General features: G+C 50.0%; 1 protein-coding gene across 1 annotated transcript; it reads left to right on the plus strand.

The window, feature by feature from the left end:
* Window positions 1–1,552: 1,552 nt before the first annotated feature.
* Window positions 1,553–21,225, plus strand: arhgap20 (Rho GTPase activating protein 20). The gene is made up of 15 exons (XM_047047047.1): window positions 1,553–1,943; window positions 4,102–4,187; window positions 9,352–9,522; window positions 10,457–10,606; window positions 11,223–11,264; window positions 11,661–11,745; window positions 11,860–11,937; window positions 12,146–12,212; window positions 12,322–12,501; window positions 14,286–14,467; window positions 14,569–14,733; window positions 14,842–14,951; window positions 15,827–16,016; window positions 18,180–18,294; window positions 19,042–21,225. Exons 1-15 carry the CDS (start codon window positions 1,845–1,847, stop codon window positions 20,637–20,639), a joined length of 3,318 nt encoding a protein of 1,105 aa, XP_046903003.1. The 5' UTR covers window positions 1,553–1,844; the 3' UTR covers window positions 20,640–21,225.
* The last annotated feature ends 305 nt before the right edge of the window (window positions 21,226–21,530 follow it).

Consider the following 21,530-nt stretch of genomic DNA (forward strand, 5'->3'; position numbering starts at 1 on the left):
AAGGACAGGGGAAGGAGGAAAGGATGAAGAGAGGAGGAGGAGAGCAGTGGATCCTATTTTGGGGGCAGCTACGTGGACGTTTGCTGAAATGCAAGGTTCCCATAGCAGCAGTGTCTCCATTGAGGCAATATCCCAGCAGTGTTTTCACAGCAACAGTGTCCCAGCAGTGTCTCCATAGCAACAGGTTCTCCATAGTAACAGTGTCCCTGCAGTGTCTCCATAGCAACGGTGTCCCCATAGCAGCGGTGTCCCCCCTCCACCAGCCTGGCTTCACAAATGCTCCCACTGGGTGTGTGTGTATTTGGGTATTTGGGTATGTGTGTGTGTGTGTGCATCTGATAAGGTAATAAAAAGATATACATTTACAATGCCTGATGTGCAGCAATGTCAGCCATGGGACTTTTGCCAATAATGTTTTTTTTCCTCTCTGTAGGTTATAGTTTACTTCAATACCTTCTCAGTTTATGCATTCAGATTGTAGGTGGGACCAAGAATATGGACTTTCTGACACACTCAATAAATGTCAAATATCCATGAAGACATATTGATTCATTTTCTTTCAGGGTAGAATACCTAATGCAATTAAACTTACTTGCACATGACTTGCAGTAGGGACGGACCAGGACCAAGACAAGTTATTGGCTCTAGTCGGCTCCAAGATCTCTCCAGGAACAGTCGTTGGTTAGTCAAGCAGGCAGCTCATATTCATTGAAGGGAAGGTTGTTTGCTGCCTGATTTAAACGGACTGTGTGGAAAAGATGGAAAGGCATTCCAGAGCTCAACATGGTCAGCCACCGGCGACTCCAACCGCATTTCAGTCACACCCGGCCCGTGTTGTTTCGGTTGAACCAGACAGGCTATTTGGGGAAGTTCGGAAAAAAAACACATGTCATTTCGGAAAATGTCATTTTTAACTGTAATTTCCGACACAGGACACTGCTGTAATTTCGCTGTGGTAAAAAACACGAATTGTTTATACTTGATCAGTGAGTGTCATATTTGTCCAGTTTAAAGTTATCTTGAAGCATAGGCCCTATGGGCCGCCACGACTCGTGACGTGATCAAAGTAAAAAACTGAACTCGCGCTATCAGGCCTTATCGCCCTGTCGCGTGCCTTGTTGTGAGGGGAGACAGCGAGGTAGATGCTCTGCAATCCTCACATACCTGACTGACTGGTAACACCTAAAGTATCTCTTGTTATTGTTTTTCTTAAGGTAGCCTAGCTGGATTTAATTTGTAAACGTCGCCAAATAGTGTTCGAATAATGGTAATTTGAGATATGTGTTTATTTCAAGGTTATTCAAACTCAGATGTAAGACATTTAAAAAATAAATCAAAAATAAATATCCTACAGGTGAATTGGCTGGAGAATAAAACAAAACAATTCCTTTCTGCAAAGTCTTGTTATTGCAGGCATGCAACACACATTCCTCAACTTGGTCTGCTAAATGTTTTCTATGTCGGTCTAAGAACAGTTAGTTGATAATTTAACGTTTTTGCAAAAGCGGCGGCGCTAGGACCTCGTCCATACAGCGAAAATACACACATGGTCGAAGCAGTTGAAACAGTGACAAGTCCTCAGACCGAGTGTAGGGAGAAGCGAGAGAGGATGCCCGGCAACCAGTGATCAAAGTGTAGACTTCAATGACTTCAGCTCGTTCCACGTATAGTCCAAATTAACACGTCTCGTTTAGTTGTCAACCTGTCTCCTGACTTTATTTTTCTAATAATGGATTTCAAAATGTTTTTTTCGACTCATTCATTTGGCCCAGTCGCAGGATAACATAGGATATGATGGGAATACGTGCGCTCTGAGCGATCTACGCGCGGATATACAAGCCTTCATGGAAAACATGTCCCCACAACTGGCAACTTTGGGACCGAACCGGTCTGGGTCTTTGACAGGGGAAAGCAAGGTGTGCGCAGTCCCCGAAAGCAAGAAGGTATCTATACTTTATATGACGTCTGTCTAGACAGTTTGAGGTGATGGGTTGCGTTCAGGCGCGTGTGCCATCCCGGCTTGTGCGCAGCGCGTTACTCCTTTGTCTGTCTCTGTGGACCTTGATGTATTTCTGTTGGCTATAAAGTTCCCCTACTGCTCTGCACTGACAGGGTGTGGGCCCATATAAACTATGTTAGGTCATGCTTGATGACCATATGCTTCAAAGAAATTGTGCTCGAAAAAGCTCAGCTCTGGAGCTGCCAGGAGCGGCCAGTCTGTGCCCGAGTTAAGGCTCCTCTCCTGGTGTAGCCTACTCTGGGTCTATGGAAGACCTTCACCACCTAGAATATTATGTTTCTACAAGCTGAGAAATAACCTCATAATCACCATGACTATAGTCTGTTTAGAACAATTTGTGTGTAAGTTTAACAAATGTGGACAGCCCTAAACATTGTTATCCAATTAATATTTTTGTTTACACGTTAAACCAATAATTCTATGTTTAGAATTAATTCACACATCATGAAGAAGAAATGTTTGCGTGCGCGTTAAGTTTGATCAAAATCACATTGTGATGTGGAGCGCCCTTGGCAATTTTATCCTAACTGTGATTCCTGTTAATATAAACTGTAACACAGTTCATTTAAACAATGTCATGCAAAACGTCCTCTTCAAAATGTGACATTTCAGTCGTCGCTTGGTCCACAAGTCAACCTGGAAACAGACAGCACTTGAAATAGCCAGACGCGTCATGTTGTGCCCGAAGTGGCTCAATGAGTTGTCAGCCTTCCTCATGATCCACATCGCTCTAGTCTGCAGAAATAACTAAGCTAGACCTGCATCATAAATCACATTTTAAAAAGACGTGTGATGCTTCTTTATGCTTTTTATCATTTCAAAAGGTATGGCCAGAAAGATTGCCTATACCTACGGCTGCCTGTCAATTATTTACCTCCAATTCCTCATTTTCAACCGTGTTGGTAAAGGGGAAATGTCAGTCATGAACACGCGACTGCATTCACTGATCATCTGGGGAAGCCCGTCATGCGTGGATCAATTTAGAGAAATAAAAGAGAACAGCGCCCTCTCTGCACTTGTGTTTAGAATGTGTAACTACTTAAACGGATGAGGTCATTGAAAAACTAATGTTGCGCAACAGTATTTTTCCTGGATAAAAACGTTGCTGAAGGATAGAATTCATCTGAGCTATTTTCAACCAGATTAGCTACCAGATAAAGATAAATATGTATGTGAATGTCACAGATAGCTCCGCTGCATCTTTGGACAACGACTCTAAACCGTTCTCGGGGGACTTGCAAATAAAGATCTAAAGTTATTGGTTAACCCACACATCCTTCTGACTGCAAATGTAGATTTGCAGATGTTTTTGTAGATGGATTTCAAGACGCCGCTCTGCACAAACCAACTCATAGCTGCAGTTCAAGTTACACTGAGCGCAGTGTACAGTATGCATTCCACGGTTAAACGTTATTCTCTGTAATTCAGTTTCCCATATAGGACTATGTTTCTGTAATGGCTGTCTCCCAGTTAAGGGGTGACATACAGTATGTTACTCTGAGCAGAGACAGTTTTACAACCCACATGCTCTAGGTGACTAAATAGATTACGGTTAAATGAAATACCTGTGGCAGCCCTGTTGAAATTCCTGACATTGCAAGATTACGATTTGTCTCGGAGCTTGTAGAAATGACAAACATTGAGCAACTTTTAGCTACATACCACTCTCTCTCCACCTCAGTCCTATATCTCTTTATGTCTCTCTCCCTCCCATTCTTTCCCCCACTTTATGTTGGACTCATTCATGCTTTATCTTTCTCTCTTTCTTGTTCTCTCCGCCCCCTCTCCCTCAAACACACACACACACACATACACACACACGCACGCACGCACACACACACACACACACACACACACACACACACACACACACACACACATACACACACACACACACACACACACACACACACACACACGCACACACACTTACAGTGTCTAAATCAGTCTCATTCATCCTGTATCCCTCTTTTAAACACAAGCTAATTCTCCTCAGAGCCTATTGATTACTGTACTATCCTCTCTCCTGGATCTGACTGAACGCTCTCTCTGTCTGACCCTTGACATCTCTGCCCCCACAGAAGATGAAGACCTTGGCCCAGCGCAGGCAGTCTGCTCCTTCATTGGTCATCAGCAAAGCACTTACCAAATCCAGAAGCACATCCAGGTACGTGCCGGCCAATCACAGGCCATCATTCAACAAGGTTTGCTGGTTTGAAGTCACAGACAACACGGTGGAGTGAAGAATGTTCGGTCCCATTGCCCAGAAGCCTTCTAAGGGTCATTAACTCAATTCTGTTCCACTCTGTTCATTTATATTTCAACTCCATTTAATTCTTCAAGGCTTGTTGGCATGTCCAGGTTCGATTGGAGATTAGAATTTGAAGGATTGAATGATAAACCGGAAGGAAGCTGTTTGAGTCACGTTGAGACAACCTCCTGTACAAGACATTCAGCATCCGCAGGAACCGCAGACAGGCAAGCAGACAGGCTGGCAGGCAGACGGGCAGACAGGCAGGCAGACAGGCCGGCAGGCAGACATGCAGACAGACAGATATAGGCAGAGAGATGTAGGCAGACAGGCAGGTTGAGCAAATGCCTGACATGTGTAAGATGCTGTGTGTTCAGTCAAGGAGCGGCTGTTAAACTGCACCACTGAGGGAGCTCCGCTGTTCGCCTGCGCTTCCATGGGCCACTTCTCCTGTCCGTGGGAGTGTGCATGTGCGAACGTGTGGTTCCATGTGTGTGTGAGTGCGTTTTTGTGTTTAGTCTATGCGCTTGTTCCTCTTTGAAAGGAGAGTGTGTGAGTGTGCAGACATTTGGATTGGCTGCTGACCTGTGAGTGAGAGTGTGTGTTGTGAGGGAAGACCTCAGGCAGAATCCTTTCAGCAGCTCTCACCTTTGACCCCAGGTCAGCAGGGGCACAGGGCTAGGAGCAGGGCTGGTGATTCACACTCGGTTAAGGTGATAAAGGATTAGGTGAGATATGATATAAAGAGATCCTTTCTCTCTCCCTCTCTTTCTCTCTTTCTCTCTCTTCCCCCCCCCCCCTCTCTCTCTCTCTCTTTCTCTCTCCATCTCTCTCCATCTCTCTCTTTCTCTTTCTCTCTCTCTCTCTCTCTCTCTCTCTCTCTCTCTCTCTCTCTCTCTCTCTCTCTCTCTCTCTCTCTCTTTCTCTTTCTCTCTCTGCTGCTCTATGCTGCTATTGTTTGCTTTTCCTGCCAAAAGTGACATCTCCCATCAGACTCTCAGGCTCCTGTTCTTTTAATCAGCAACATGCATCACACCTTGCACGCACGCAGGGACATACAAACACACATACACAAACACATCTCACAGAGAAGTAACCTAATTCCCCCTAACCCCTGCCCCAGGGTCACAGTCTAAAACAGGACGTTCTTTTGTCACACCCTGACCGTAAAATTCCCGTTTGTAAAATTGATACTTGGAAGTTGCACTGTATTAAAACCTGCCTGTTAGTCATGCATGTGACCTGGTTCTATGTCGCTGCTGGTGGCAGTGTTTCCTGTGTGTCATCCTCAAGTCATTTTCTGATATGGAGAATGCGCCTGGACATGTTATTTTGTGAGTTATGGATGTCCTATCACACGACTCCACGTTCTACATCTGATGTAGAGCTTCCCCTACCTCACGTCTGACCTAGCATCTTAACCTGTCCTACATCAGGAGGGCTAGCTCTCCTGTCCTACATCAGTAGGGCTAGCTCTCCTGTCCTACATCAGTAGGGCTGGATCAGTAGGGCTAGTTCTCTTGTCCTACATCAGTAGGGCTAGCTCTCCTGTCCTACATCATTAGGGCTAGCTCTCCTGTCCTACATCAGTAGGGCTGCATCAGTAGGGCTAGTTCTCTTGTCCTACATCAGTAGGGCTAGCTCTCCTGTCCTACATCAGTAGGGCTGCATCAGTAGGGCTAGTTCTCTTGTCCTACATCAGTAGGGCTAGCTCTCCTGTCCTACATCAGTAGGGCTGCATCAGTAGGGCTAGTTCTCTTGTCCTACATCAGTAGGGCTAGCTCTCCTGTCCTACATCAGTAGGGCTGCATCAGTAGGGCTAGCTCTCCTGTCCTACATCAGTAGGGCTGCATCAGTAGGGCTAGTTCTCTTGTCCTACATCAGTAGGGCTAGCTCCTCTAAATCCAATGTCAGTACACCTATCTCTTCTTTCCCACATCTGACCTAGCTCTTGTCCTGTCTTCTATATCTGATCCGTAGCTGCCTTGGCTCTGCGTCCACAGTGCTCCATGTACGTTGTGTGTGTGAGAGGGCCATTTGAAAGACCCATGAAACTGTAGATGACATGAGGGCAAGAGAAGAGGAAGGAAAGGGAGAGTGAGAGAGCTGAATTGTACAGACATCTTCATGTTCTGTTGCCATGGTGCGCTGGTGGAGAGCTGCCAGCGGTGGACACACACACAAACACACACACACACACACACAAACACACACACAGGGCTGTCAATCACCACTCTTCTCAAAGTGAGTCTGGTCTGGACAGTGTTTGTCAGGGATGAGGAGAGAGTCTGTCTTCCCGTGAGCCCCCCCCGACCCCCGACCCAGACAGGCGGGAAGCAACACACGGGCGCACATGCAACTCTCTGCTAGGATCACAAGAATAGCGCTGAGAGCTTGGATCATCTCCTTCGAAAACACAGTTTGTTTTACTGTCCTGTCAAAGTTCAGGTGTTGCATAAGGCCTTCCAGATTTATGAGATATCACTCTTCCCCTTGAGGCCTTGTTAAACCACCAGTTATTTGTTTCTCTCTGTGAATGTCGTCATAAAACTTTTAACCTTTTGTACACCTCAGAGGAGTCAAGAGCTTGACTTCAGGGTAGACGTGTGCAGACAAATTGATCGTGAATGAAAACGTATAAGTAGGTGTTCAGCTAGTAAATTACAAAGTGAGACAGACAGACAGACAGACAGACACGCACTCTTAACCAGAATAAGGACACACACATATAGGATGTGTCATGTCAGCCTGGGGGTTTGACAGTGTATGACCTCACTGAGCTAAGGGAGAATATGGAGGGGACAGAGTTTCAGGAATACCCATACATGTGTGTATGTGAGTGTGTATGTGTGTGTGTTTGAGTGTGTGTATATGTGAGTGTGTGTCAGTGTGTGTGGTGTCAGAAGGACAGCTGTAGCTCTTCTGGGGGTGTCCCCTTCCAGATGCTCATCCACTGGAACAGCTGGACCAAGGTGCCCTCATCTTAACACAGCATCCTATCACACCTCACCCTGTCACACACCTCACACTGTCACACACACACCTCACCCTGTCACACATACACACACCTCACCCTGTCCCACACACACACACACACCTCACCCTGTCACACACCTCACACTGTCACACACACACCTCACCCTGTCACACACCTCTCACTATCACACACACACCTCACCCTGTCACACATACACACACCTCACCCTGTCCCACACACACACACCTCATCCTGTCACTCTGTCATCTCAACCTGTCACAACTCACTTAGACACACAAATCCCCCTGTGACGCCTGTTTAGGAGGGTGGTAACACCAGCTGAACGATCCTATTGGCTGACCAGACAGACATGGTGTCGGCTGCCTCATCAATATTCCCCGTTTGGAACATTAGCATGCGTTGTGGAGCTGGCTCAGGATATCAACAGACCTCTTTGTGCACCTAAAGTCAACATCTCCCATCACACAACGACCCCGCAACAAAGATGGCCGTGTCCGGCCTCCACACTCCATTTATCAACATCACATGACACACAATGGACTGGCCGGCCAGCCATCCATCAGCCTCTGGGATGGATGGTTCAGCTGTCAATCAAGCATTCAGAGGGCGGGATGGGAGTTGAATAGGGAGGAGGTTGTGTACAGGAAGGCAGGGAGACGTTGGTGAGCGTTTGGCTGTGTGTGGGGTCCTCTCTCCCTGGACATGTGTGTATGAACCAGCCGAGGTGATGAACACGGGGAGACACACGAGGGATCTAAGGTTGGCCCTCGGGTGAGGCTGAAGGTTCGAGTCTCTCTTTGCCCCTCTTGTCTCTCTCTCTCTCTTTGTCTCTCTCTGTGTCTCTCTGCCTCTCTTTGTCTGTCTGTCTTTCTCTGTATCTCACTGTGTCTCTCACTGTGTCTCTCTCTTTGCCTCTCTCTCTTTCTGTGTCTCTGTGTCTCTGTGTCTCTGTGTGTCTGTGTCTCTGTGTGTCTGTGTCTTTGTGTCTTTGTGTCTCTGTGTCTCTGTGTCTCTGTGTCTCTGTGTCTCTGTGTCTCTGTGTCTCTGTGTCTCTGTGTGTCTGTGTCTCTGTGTGTCTGTGTCTTTGTGTCTCTGTGTCTCTGTGTCTCTGTGTCTCTGTGTCTCTGTGTCTCTGTGTGTCTGTGTCTCTGTGTGTCTGTGTCTTTGTGTCTCTGTGTCTCTGTGTCTCTGTGTCTCTGTGTCTCTGTGTGTCTGTGTCTCTGTGTCTCTCTGTGTCTTTGTGTCTCTGTGTCTCTGTGTCTCTTTGTGTCTTTGTGTCTCTGTGTCTCTGTGTCTATCTCTCTGTCTTGACTACGCCCACCCCGCCTCCTCTGTCTGTCCACCAGGACTCAGACAGACTCACATTCATCTTGGGTAAATAGATTTTCCCGGCTCCCCTCGGTTCTTTGAGTGGATGCGGCGAGCTGAGAAGGCCATTAAGGCCAACCTCTGATCTCTGAATGACTTCAGTATTACATAACTAATTAATTACACGAGCACATGGGCTGTTCTTCACAGGGGTCTTCACATCTCAGAGCGGGTGTATTGGGCTTGTGTGTGTGTGATGGGATAGGGGCAAAGATTTTATCTACAGCTTGATCTGAGCATGGTTCTCACAGCGGTCTGTAAACAGGACGGAACCACTGAAACTACTTCCTCTGTCTCATGAGAAACATGCATACACAGACACACACAGACAGACACAGACACACATACACACACACACACACACACAGACAGAACTCACTGTGTAGCTCAGGTTCAGTTTGCCCACGGCTTGCTGATACAGGAACATGCAGGATTACACCAGAACTTGGTGTGTTGGTGTGTGTGTTCTACTCTACGGAAATTGAATCCATTGTACTGTCAATCCTTTCTCACACAATGTGCATTATACTAACACGCATACACACACACAATGCAGTTATTCTAAGGGTGCATTGAACACTCTGAACAATGCATATTTCTTTCTTGTATGTCTGAAGAAATGTCAATAGGTCCCTAATGTGTGTCTGTACCTGTGTGTGTGTGTATCTGCATGTGTGTGTGTGTATCTGCATGTGTGTGTGTGTGTTTATGCAGGGAGAACTTTGTGCCCCTGGTCAGCCCGGAGGCGTGTCCTCTGGTGCAGTCCTTCCTGGTCCCGTCCAGGGCCTTCCTAGGCCACGCCCACGTGCAGCTGAAGACAGGCCTGCAGACCCAGGAAAGAGACCTGCTCCTCTTTACCGACACACTGCTCATCGCCAAGGCCAAGTGAGTGTGTGTGGGTGTGTGTGAGGGATTGTGGAGTTGCATGAATGGAGGCATGAATGAAGTTTATTTGTTTGTGTATTTATGTGTTTTAGTATGTGTGTGTGAGTTTGTATGAGAGGGAGAGTGTGGAGAGATATCTCTCTTTGCAGTGTGTAGCGAGAGAGAGAGCGAGAGAGAGAGAGAGCGAGAGAGAGAGAGAGAGAGAGAGAGAGAGAGAGAGAGAGAGAGAGAAAGAAAGAGATTGATGAGAACCTGGAGACTGATGTGACATTGATAGCACAGGGGCAGAACTCAGCGCTGAGGCAGGAAAGAGAAGGGAAAGAAGTGAGACCAGCTGAAAGAGACAGAGATTAAAAGTGTGAGTTGGAAAGGCTACATTCCATCTCTTCCTCCGCAAGTCTCCAGGGGACTTATTACAGCTCCATCCCTCTCCCCTCTCCCCTCTCCCCTCTCCCCTCTCCCCTCTCCCCTCTCCCCTCTCCCCTCTCCCCGCTACCCTCTGTCCTCTGTCCTCTGTCCTCTGTCCTCTGTCCTCTGTCCTCACTCCTCTGTCCTCTGTCCTCTGTCCTCTGTCCTCTGTCCTCTGTCCTCTGTCCTCACTTCTCTCCCCTCTCCCATCTCCCCGCTGTCCTCTAACTTCTGTCCTCAGTCCTCTGTCCTCTGTCCTCACTCCTCTATCCTCTATCTTCTGTCCTCAGTCCTCAGTCCTCTGTCCTCTGTCCTCAGTCCTCTGTCCTCACTCCTCTCCCCTTTCTCCTTCCCTTCTTCCCTCCGTCTCTCTCTCCCCTCCAGCGTGTGTTTATGTATTTGTGTGTGCGCGTGTTTGTACTTGTTTGTGTGCACGTCTGTGCGCGCGTGTTTGTCTGTACGTGTGTGTGAATACCGTCCCATTGGCGCGGGCTAACACACTCCTACCACCATGGTGTCTGTGCAGGTCATCCACACACTTCAAGCTGAAGGTGCAGGTGCGTGTGTGTGAGATGTGGACAGCGGGCTGTTTGGATGAGGTGTGTGAGGGCAGGACCAGCCCAGAGAGGAGCTTTGTCATGGGGTGGCCCACCTTCAACTGTGTGGCTACATTCAGGTATGCCAACACACACACACATATACACACACACACACATATACACACACACATATACAGTATATTATATATTTGCGCACACACACACACACACACACACACACACACACACACACACACACACACACACACACACACACACATACACACACTGTGAGTTTAGCTTGGAAGGTTACTCTCCTGCCGGTCTCTCTTCAACCCACACACCTCTCCCAGCTCTGTTTGCCAGAGACCTGAGTACAGAGTGTTCAGAGCAGCTGCTACTGTACTCTATGGAACTAGCTTCACCCAGCATGGCCTTCAGTCCAGCAGCCACCACACCGCAGAAAGAGACATATTCCTGCCTAAAACCCCTGAGCTGTGGCCAGTTCAAACTCTCACTCACAGTATTAGTCCTGAAACACACACAGTTTATGCCTGACACAGACCCACACACAGTATAGGTCTAACACACACACACACAGTATAGTTAGTACACGCACACCCAGTGCCGTCCCAACACCAGGAATGTAGCAGTCCACCAGTGGAAGAGGCTGCTGGACTCTTATGTCAGACAAGATGAGAAGAGAGATGCTTATCACCGCTGAGTTCCTCTGATTATGCTCTGTCTCCGCAGCTCTGTGGAACACAAGGACAACTGGCTGTCTCTCATTAGCAGGTAGGAAACCACACCTTGCGGCCATGTTACCCCAGCTCCCTCTACCGGTGTGTGTGTTACCCCAGCTCCCTGTACCAGTGTGTGTGTTACCCCAGCTCCCTCTACCAGTGTGTGTCTTACCCCAGCTCCCTCTACCATTGTGTGTGTTACCCCAGCTCCCTCTACCAGTGTGTGTGTGTTACCCAGGCTCCCTGTACCAGTGTGTGTGTTACCCCAGCTCCCTGGAACAGTGTGTGTGTTACTCCAGCTCCCTGGAACAGTGTGTCTGTTGTCCCTGGCTGTGCTCCACTCATCTCCAGGACACATCTGAGGGATGTGTTTAGGCTTGAGTGCGCGAAAGAAAGAGTTTCCACCTATTTGATGTGAACCGACTTCCTTCCTCCCCCTTTCATTCAGCCGCATAAACGAGGAGAAAGAAAAGGAGGACCCCAAGACCATCCCCATCAAGATATTTGCTAAGGACGTTGGGAACTGTGCTTATGTAAGTGTATGTGTGTGTCTGTGTGTGTCTCATGCTGTCAGTGTCTAATGCTGTGTGTGTTAGTGTGTGTGTGTGTGTTTCTTTATTGTAATGCTCCTCACTTTTGTGTTCCAGGCCAAGACTTTAGCAGTGAGTAATTCAGACACCACCGCTGGGGTGATCAGTATGGCCTTGCAACTCTTTGGTATTTCGGTGAGTGTTAATGCGTCTGTATTGTGTAGGGTTACGTGTGTGTTGGGGTGGAAAGTGAATTTGAACCGTGTAAGAGATAAATGGTGTGTGGGCTCACGGGTGTTTGCGTGGTAACTTGGTGCTATTGTTTTAATAACACTGTCGCTCTCTCCTCCACCCTCCCTCTGTCTTTCCTCCCCTAATCCCTCCCCCCTCTCCCTCTCTCCAGGGCTGTGTGAAAGACCACCAGTTATGGGTGAGCTCCAGTAAGGAGGACCCCCCCTACCCTCTCATTGGTGAGCCTAACGCGTGGATACACAGTATACTTCCTGTTCCTGTCAGCTGACCTTTCCTGACACCTCAGGCACACCTTAAACCTGCTGCCCCCCCCCTCCCCCCATTCAGGCCACGAGTTCCCTTTTGGCATCAAGATGAGTCACATCAGGGACGGAGGTAGGAAGGACGCAGGGACTCCTCCAGAGATCCAGGGGGGGCTGCTGCTGGACCAGTGCCTCCCTCCAGACACCCAGTGCCAGTTCATCTTGAGGCCAAGCGGAGTGGCCCAGGGCCAGGCTGCTTTTACAGGTAATCCCCCCCCCCCTGCCTCTCCACACCATCCAACAGACATCCCCTTTGCCATCAAAGCATAAAGGAGGGATCGATATACAGACAGAATAGAGGTCGAGGGAGGGAGGGAGGGAATGGAATGAGAGAGGACAGAAGATACTGTTGACAGGAAACGTGTTGCTGAGACAGATGGAGCGAAGCGAGAGAGAGTCTGTGGAAAGGAAAGTGGAACCGAGAGAAGACAAACAGGGGAAACAAAAAGAAGCGGGTGGGAAAGGGCAAACGGAGGAGAGGGAAGAAGAAGGAACCGATTTGTGGGAGAGGGCTGGCGAGTGGAGGAGGTTTCCAGGGTCAGTCCCCCATCCTCCCCCTGGCCTCTCCCATCCGCCCCCGGCCTCCTCCGGCCTCCCCTGACCACTCAGTTTCCATATGAACATCTTACATAACCCTCGATGTTTACATCAATGCCAAGCCCCTCCACCCTGCTTCACCAGTGTGTGTATGATAATGAAGCTTCACTAGTGTGTGCATGATAATGAAGCTTCACCAGTGTGTATATGATAATGAAGCTTCACTAGTGTGTGCATGATAATGAAGCTTCACCAGTGTGTGTATGATAATGAAGCTTCACTAGTGTGTGCATGATAATGAAGCTTCACCAGTGTGTATATGATAATGAAGCTTCACCAGTGTGTATATGCTAACATGCTTCACTGGGGTGTGTACATTGATTAAGCTTCACTTGTGTGTGTGTATGCTAAAAAGCTTCACTAGGGTGTGTGTGTGTGTGTGTGGTGGCCCCATCTCTACAAGACCTGAGGCTCCTCCTCTTTCCCTCCCTCCCTCCCTCCCTCCCTCCCTCCCTCCCTCCCTCCCTCCCTCCCTCCCTCCCTCCCTCCCTCCCTCTCTCCCTCCCTCCCTCCCTCCCTCCCTCCCTCCCTCCCTCCCTCCCTCCCTCCCTCCCTCCCTCCCTCCCTCCCTCCCTCCCTCTTCAGAACATTCCGCTGCCCAAACTGTGCGGTGATGTAATGTCAGCGCGGCCCCACATGTGTTCCTCTTGGTGTGGGCTGGTTATAGACCCAGGTGGCTCCGTAGCTCCGCTGGTATTCAGCGCCAGCCCCAGGCTCTTACAGAGTGGAAAGCTATGCTAGCCCCAGGCTCTTACAGAGTGGAAAGCTATTCTAGCCCCAGGCTCTTACAGAGTGGAAAGCTATGCTAGCCCCAGGCTCTTATAGAGTGGAAAGCTATGCTAGCCCCAGGCTCTTATAGAGTGGAAAGCTATGCTAGCCCCAGGCTCTTATAGAGTGGAAAGCTATGCTAGCCCCAGGCTCTTATAAAGTGGAAATCTATGCTAGCCCCACGCAGCTATGGAGGCTACACCCCAGATGTTTAGGACTTCTGTTACATTCCTCCACGTTCTTAAAGACTGCAACACTGTGTCCAGTGGACGCATGTAAACATAGGGTCCACAGGGCTATCAATCAGAAAACACACACACAACACACACAACTAACACACACATACACGCAAAACACACACAACATACACACACACACACACACATAACACACGCTGAACAAACACTCTAAAACCGCTCAACACACACAGCACACACTGTTACATGGCACTTATGGCAAATTACACTGCACAAGAGCCACCCAGTCACACACGAACGCCGAGAGGAGTGCTTCCACACACCCCAGACAGCCCCCCCCCCCCCCAACCCCTCCTGCTCCAGACCCATCGCCCCCCCCCCCCCCCCCCCCTCCTACCACACACTGAATCAATTCTGCTCCCTGCAGATGGCCAGAAGACCTTCAAGAGGAAGAGGTCCATTATCAACTGGGCCTTCTGGAGGGGGTCCAGCCCCCAGCTGGCTGGACCGCCCCTCTCCCCCACCTTCCCCCTCACCCCGGGGCGTCTGTTCGGACGGAGCCTCTCCTCCGTCTGCATCCCGGAACTCACCCTGCCCAAGCCCGTCATGGTGAGTGCGTGTGTGTTTGACTCTGAGGTAAAGTAACCCTGCCTGACAATGTTTCGAATGATGTTTGAACTGTTTGTGTGCCTGCGCGTGTGTGTCTCCAGGCCATGCTAGTGGTCCTGTACCAGGAGGGCCCCTACACCAGGGGCATCTTCCGCCGCTCTGCCGGGGTCAAAGCGTGCAGGGAGCTCCGTGATAGGCTGGACTCTGGGGACGAGGATACGCCCCTCACCCACCAGTCTGTGTTTGTCACCGCTGCCGTCTTCAAGGTAGGACCTGGAACCTTCCGCCCCTCCCCTCTGCCGAAGAACAGTCTGCTCTTGTGAGGCCTGGTTGGGGGATCGCTAAACCGGTCCTGTGTGTGTGTGTTCTAATAGGACTACCTGAGGAACATTCCCGGCAGCTTGTTGTGTGTGGAGCTATATGAGGAGTGGGTCAGGGCCATGGAGAGAGAGGAGGACGAGGAGAGGACAGAGGACATTGACAGGTACACACACACACACACACAAACACACACAAATGCACAGGAAAACACTCACACATACACACACATACAGGTACACACATGCACGCACACACAGGCAAATACTTACACACACACACACACACACACTGCCAAATACTCACAGACAAACACACACACACATACACACAGGCACACACACACACACACTGGCACTCACACACACTGGCACTCGCACACGCAAACACACAAACACACGCAGATATGCACACAAACACACACATACACAGTTGTACAGTTGCCAACACCCATTATGTAGGAGGTAAGGGGCAGAGAGAGATAGACAGAAGAGACAGAGAGATGGAGGATCTAATGACAGGAACATACATTCCCCGTTCTCTGGCCAGGAAGGAACAAGATAGAACAAGAGAAACACAGAGACTGAAACTTCCCTCAGAAGGATGTGTAAACACACCACCCTGCTGTAACATGGTTCACTTTACCTTTATCTCCTCCCCCCATCCTCTCTCTCTCTCCCCCCATCCTCTCTCTCTCTCCTCCCCATCCTCTCTATCGCTCGTCCCCCATCCTCTCTCTCTCTCTCCCCTATCCTTTCTCTCTCCTCCACCATCTTTCTCTCTCGTCCCCCAATCCTTTCTCTCGTCCCCCCAATCCTCCCTCTCTCTCCTACCCCTTCTTCTCTCCTTCCTACCACATCCTTTTCCCTCCTCCCCCATCCTCTCTCCCTCCTCCCCCCATCCTCTCTCCCTCCTCCCCCCATCCTCTCTCCCTCCTCCCCCCATCCTCTCTCCCTCCTCCCCCCATCCTCTCTCCCTCCTCCCCCATCCTTTCTCCCTCCTCCCCCCATCCTCTCTCCCTAATCCCCCCCCCCCCCCCAGGTTGGTCCAGCTCCTCCCCAGTCAGAACCTGCTGCTCCTCCGTCACCTGGTGGCTGTGCTCCACTGCATCCAGGACAACGCAGACGAAAACCAGATGAACGCCTTCAACCTGTCGGTGTGCATCGCTCCCAGCATGCTCTGGGCCCCGGCCCCCACCAGCCCCCAGGTGGAGGGGGAGGGCACCAAGAAGGTGGGACACAAACACACGCCACACACACGCCATACACACACACACACACACACTCACACACACACACACACTCACACACACTTAAAAGCTGAACATTTGGTTCCAGCTTTTACATGGCCAAAAACAGCTTGACAGCGACATTGGCGATGTCATGCTAAAACACATGTAGATGTGTGAGCTGACACGGCAACGTAGCGTGCTAACTCCTGCGCGACACGTGACAATGTGGCCTAACTCCGAGCATGAATCAAGAAGTCTACAATGTTCTGTTTTTGACGCGTTGTTAAAACAAACACATTCTGTGTGTGGGTGTGTCCACTTCTGTCTGTCCTATAATCTATTTCACATGTATGTATTTGGTGTGTGTTAGTGTGTGTGTGTTAGTGTGTGTGTGTGCTTCTGGTCTGGCCTGGTGCTGTTGAGCTTCACTGGGACAAAAAATCCAAAGCATTTCCTCTGAATTCCTGTGTGCAAAACCAGGCCTGAGCCCTCCTCTCTCTTCTACACACGTGCCACACACATGTTTACAAGCCTAAAAGAGACACATGCTCACATGCGCACTGGCACAGCAACATTTTGAAGCCTCTAAACTGTACACAGTGGACACATCCCATTGGTCAGGTTGTAGTGATACCCAGCCAGACCATCGCTGGCTCTCCAAGATGGAACCTTCGTTTTGACACAGGAAGCAGCACTCTCAGACACTTCCCTTTCGTCGCCGCGGCGCCAACAACTGGCTCATTCAGCAGTTGTGGCCGGACAGAGCCTCTGTGTGTTAGTAGTTGGGAGTAAATATGGAGATTTGTGTTGGAAACAACACTGTAGCGACTGGGTTGGGTTGGCAGAGAAACTAGTAGGCCTCTCTTTCTCACTCTGATGCACACACACACACTGCTACTACGGGTTCCTATCTTTGAACCAAAAGGGCTCCTTTCCAAAACCCATGAGTGTTTCGCCTCAAAGTGTGTGGTTGAACATTCAAAGACCACTGGTCCATATTCACCTGAACACTCCAGTCAGCTGAACACTCCAGTCAGCTGAACACTCCAAACACCTGAACACTCCAGATAGCTGAACACTCCAGTCAGCTGAACACTCCAGTCAGCTGAACACTCCAGTCAGCTGAACACTCCAAACACCTGAACACTCCAAACACCTGAACACTCCAGTCAGCTGAACACTCCAAACACCTGAACACTCCAGACAGCTGAACACTCCAGTCAGCTGAACACTCCAGTCAGCTGAACACTCCAAACACCTGAACACTCCAAACACCTGAACACTCCAGATAGCTGAACACTCCAGACAGCTGAACACTCCAGTCAGCTGAACACTCCAAACACCTGAACACTCCAGTCAGCTGAACACTCCAGTCACCTGAACACTCCAGATAGCTGAACACTCCAAACACCTGAACACTCCAGACACCTGAACACTCCAGTCACCTGAACACTCCAGATAGCTGAACACTCCAAACACCTGAACACTCCAGTCACCTGAACACTCCAGATAGCTGATCACTCCAGTCAGCTGAACACTCCAGACACCTGAACCCTCCAGTCAGCTGAACACTCCAGACAGACACCTGACCAGCCAGGCCTGATGGAGGCCCCAGACCAGACAGAGTCAGAGGGCGAGGCAGGCGCTGCCTCCAGGAGGTCAACAAACAGAGAGGCCCACTGTTTGTTTCTCGCCTGTTTCCATGGCGTCATGGAAGCACACAGGAGGCAGTAGATTCATCACGCTCCCAAACACGGCTCACGGCTCAGGACTTAGGAAAAACTTACCACAGGTTACACTTCTGAGAAGACGACTCCAACTTTGTTTAGCTGGCCTTGAAGTCAGCTGAACTGACTGTTTTTGTTTTGTGGATGTTTCATCTCTGTTCAACATTTGTGAACACACCACTTTGCTTTCTGAGTGGTTGTTTAGTTCCTCATCAAATGTTTAGCACTTTTGTACATGATGAAACCTTCTAAATTGCTGTCAACAGCTCAGTGAAATGTTCTGACCTAATATCATATGTTACATTATGTACATATATCTAATGCTACAAATATATAAAAAGCAACCTAACATAGATATCCTGGGCCACACACTAACCCAGGACTGGTTGTTGTCTTTGTGACTGAGCGTTAACCAGGTTGTATCATCTGACCCCAGGTCTGTGAGCTGGTCCGCTTCCTCATCCAGAACTGCAGGCAGGTGCTGGGCGATGATGTCACTTCCTTGTTTGGAAGCTTCCCCCAGAAGAGCAGCAGCAGTGACCAGGGTTCAGGTGAGTTCAGCACGCAACTTGCCCATACCTGTATTCAGACAGTCAAACCAATGCCGTTTTTCAAACAGTCTGTACCCAATGAAACGTTCCTTTGAATAATACAGCTCTTGTAACTGGGATTTGTATGGAATAGTGGCATGGTGTGGGGAGGGAGAATAAATAGGAAAATAAATGGTAACAGAGCATCTTGAGGAGGGAGAGAGAGAAAGAAAAAGAGAGATAAGACGTCTGAGGTTTGAGGCCAAACCGCGTAGAGCGACATAACCGTGTGTTCATTCTTCACAAGGGTTACAAAGGTCCTGTGTGTGTTCGTGTGTGGTCTATGCATTAAGTATTGTCAGTCTGTCCGTAGCACGTCTCTGTATAAGCTGTGTGATTGTGTGTGTGTGTGTGTGAGAGGGGGTCTGATTGGTCGGGGTCACCACGGTGACCTGGTGTGACAGCAGTGATTAGGAAGGTCTCCAGGTACACAGAGGCTCTTCAGACTGTGTGAAAGGCTGCATGCAGCACAGCCAGACAGGACACGGGCCTCAGTCTCATTCAGTCTTGTTCAAGGTTTCACACTCGACAAAGCAGGAGTGTCTGAAGAAGAAATTGAACGACAAATGTGAAACATTACGTTTGGAATATCCTCACAATATAATGAAATGTCAGTAATATCTTTAAACTCAAAAGAGTAATATATAAGGTGATGGGACACTGTGATGTTGACTGTACTCTTCCCTCCTCCCCCCTCCCCCACCACAGATGCCTCCTCCTTCCAGATGAACGACTCGTCCTATGACAGTCTAGAGAACGAGCTCAACGAGGACCCCGAGTCGCCCTACCAGGCCCCGCCCCTCCGGGACAAGAGCACACCCGGCCGCCGCAGCCGAGACTCCGTCATCACGCTGAGCGACTGTGACCCCGACCCCGACCCCGACCCTGACCCTGACCCCGACCTCCTACAGCTCCCCCCGCTGGCCAGACCCAGGAAGTTCACCCCGGCTGTCCGCCAGCCCCGTCCCCGCCAGGCCAGCAGCCAATCACAGGGCCCGCGGCGCCTGAGACGGAGCTCAGAGCCTGCCCTAAGCCACGCCCCCTGTGGGCTGTCTGTCCACGTAGAGAAGCATGGACTAGTGACTCGCAAAGCCAGCTACGATGGGGCCATGGAAGGGGAGGAGGAGGAGGAGGTGTTCCTGGAGCAGGGCCTGAGAGGGCTGCAGTTGAAGGAAGGAGGAGGTGGAGGAGAAGAAGGAGTAAAAGGAGGACTTCCAGGACTCAATGGGCGGAGGAAGCAGAAGCATGCCCCGCCCCCCCCTCTGAGATTGGACGCCAGCTGTTCCAGCCTGTCGTCCCCGGCCACCTCCCCCACAGGCTCCTCCCTCAGCTCTTTAGACTCCGCCTTCTCACAGTATTCCACCGACAACATGGCCAATGGTGTTTTACCAGTTTTCGAGCCCCCCCCACTCCCCCGAGGCCCTCCCCTGTCTCCCAAGGGATCCTCCCCCCAGAGGGAAGCGTCCCCAGACTGGCCCGTGCCCAGCCTGACCCCCCGGTCCTCCCAAACTCACGGACTACACCCCAACACCCTGCTCAAGGGAGACCGCCGCCTGTCTCTACGGCAACCTGGCAACGGGCAGCTGGAGGAGGTGGAGGAGGGGCCAGGGGGCGGGGGGAAGGGGAAGCCCCCCTGTAGCCCCCCTTCCTACCAGCAGGCGGTGCTGCAGCTGCAACACAACCGCTCGCCCTTCTACCGGGGCGCTGAGAAGCAGCTGACCGTGCGAGACTTGCGGAAGCTCCACGGCCAGTTCTGCGCTCACAGGCCCCCCGCGGGAAGTGACACGTCCCAGGGGTCCTCTTCGACAGGAAGTGACCTCATTCAGCCCCCGCTGGGCATGTTCTACGGCCAGAGCAGCTCCAACTTGGTCCTCCAGAGGAACAAGTCCCACTCCCTCACGCCCGTCCTGGAGGGCGGAGCACGCAAGACGCTCACGCTGCCTCGCCGGGCCTCGGAGCCGGCGTGCAGCCCCCTCGACCTTCCCCCCCCCTCCAGCCACACCCTGGACAGGCCCCCGGGCACCCGGAGGGTCAAAGGTCAACTCCAGGAGAGCGGACTCAGAGTGTCCGACGTGGAGCCGCAGCACGTTGCCGCCACGCCGCGTTTTTGCCTGTCTCCCTCCGCCACGCGGGCTGTTAGGGACTACTTTTCCTCCCAGGCGGAGGAAGACGGGGGCAGTCGTCAGAGTCAAGAGATGGCGCTGGCCATCGTCCAGGGGAAGAGGGAGTGGCAGAGTCGGAGGTGCAGCGACCCTCGCGTCGACGACTTTGACCAAATATTCTTTGCCGAAGAGTCTTATGTGTAACCGGACTTTGTATGACAGTCATTTTGGTTTCGGAGCAGTAAATATAGTCCTTTTGAATCCTGGTGTTGTATGTTTTCATGTGCGTGCAAATTTGTGTGTATGTGAGAGAGAGAGAGAGAGAGAGAGAGAGAGAGAGAGAGAGAGAGAGAGAGAGAGAGAGAGAGACAGAGAGAGAGGTTGGTGTGTGTGTACATTATACATGTATGTTTGAAGGTGAAAGCACCTAAATATGTTATAGAATATATCTGTTGTCTAATTACATTATGATGTGTTTTATTATTTTTGCTGCCAATATTTCATTAAATATATGATTTTTATATATTCTTAAGACTTTATATATGTATCACCTTTCTCCGATGATTTGTATTCCTTGTGTATAGTTGTATGTATTTATGAATCTGCTTGGTTATAGTATTGTATGAGTTCTAAGAAATCTAAGGTGTATTTTTGTACATGCCTGCTGCTGCTGTCTAAGAAAAGTATATTTGCTACCAAACGCACCATGTGAATATTGTGTATATCGGATGTCCATTGCTTCAGAAAACAACTTATCTTGACTATAATAAATGTTGCTTTTGTGAAAGTGTCTTGGTATGAACAAGAGTTGCTTTGTATTTTAATCTTGTTTGAATCCAGAACTTACAACAACCCTAAACTATTACCCAACAGAGTCCAACATGGTCCAACGTAGTTAACATAACATATACCAACATAGCTCAATGTAACCCAACACAGCCCAGCTTAACCAAATTTGACCTAAATTTGTCCAATGCAACCCACCATAAGCAACTAGACTGAGGATAGCCCAACATCACCCAACATAGCCCAACATAGCCCAATGACACCAAAAACCCAACAGGACTGCAGATGTACTGCATTGTGTTGTGTCTG

Source organism: Hypomesus transpacificus, chromosome 23 (assembly GCF_021917145.1).
Source record: "Hypomesus transpacificus isolate Combined female chromosome 23, fHypTra1, whole genome shotgun sequence".
NCBI classification, from domain to species: Eukaryota; Metazoa; Chordata; class Actinopteri; order Osmeriformes; family Osmeridae; genus Hypomesus; species Hypomesus transpacificus.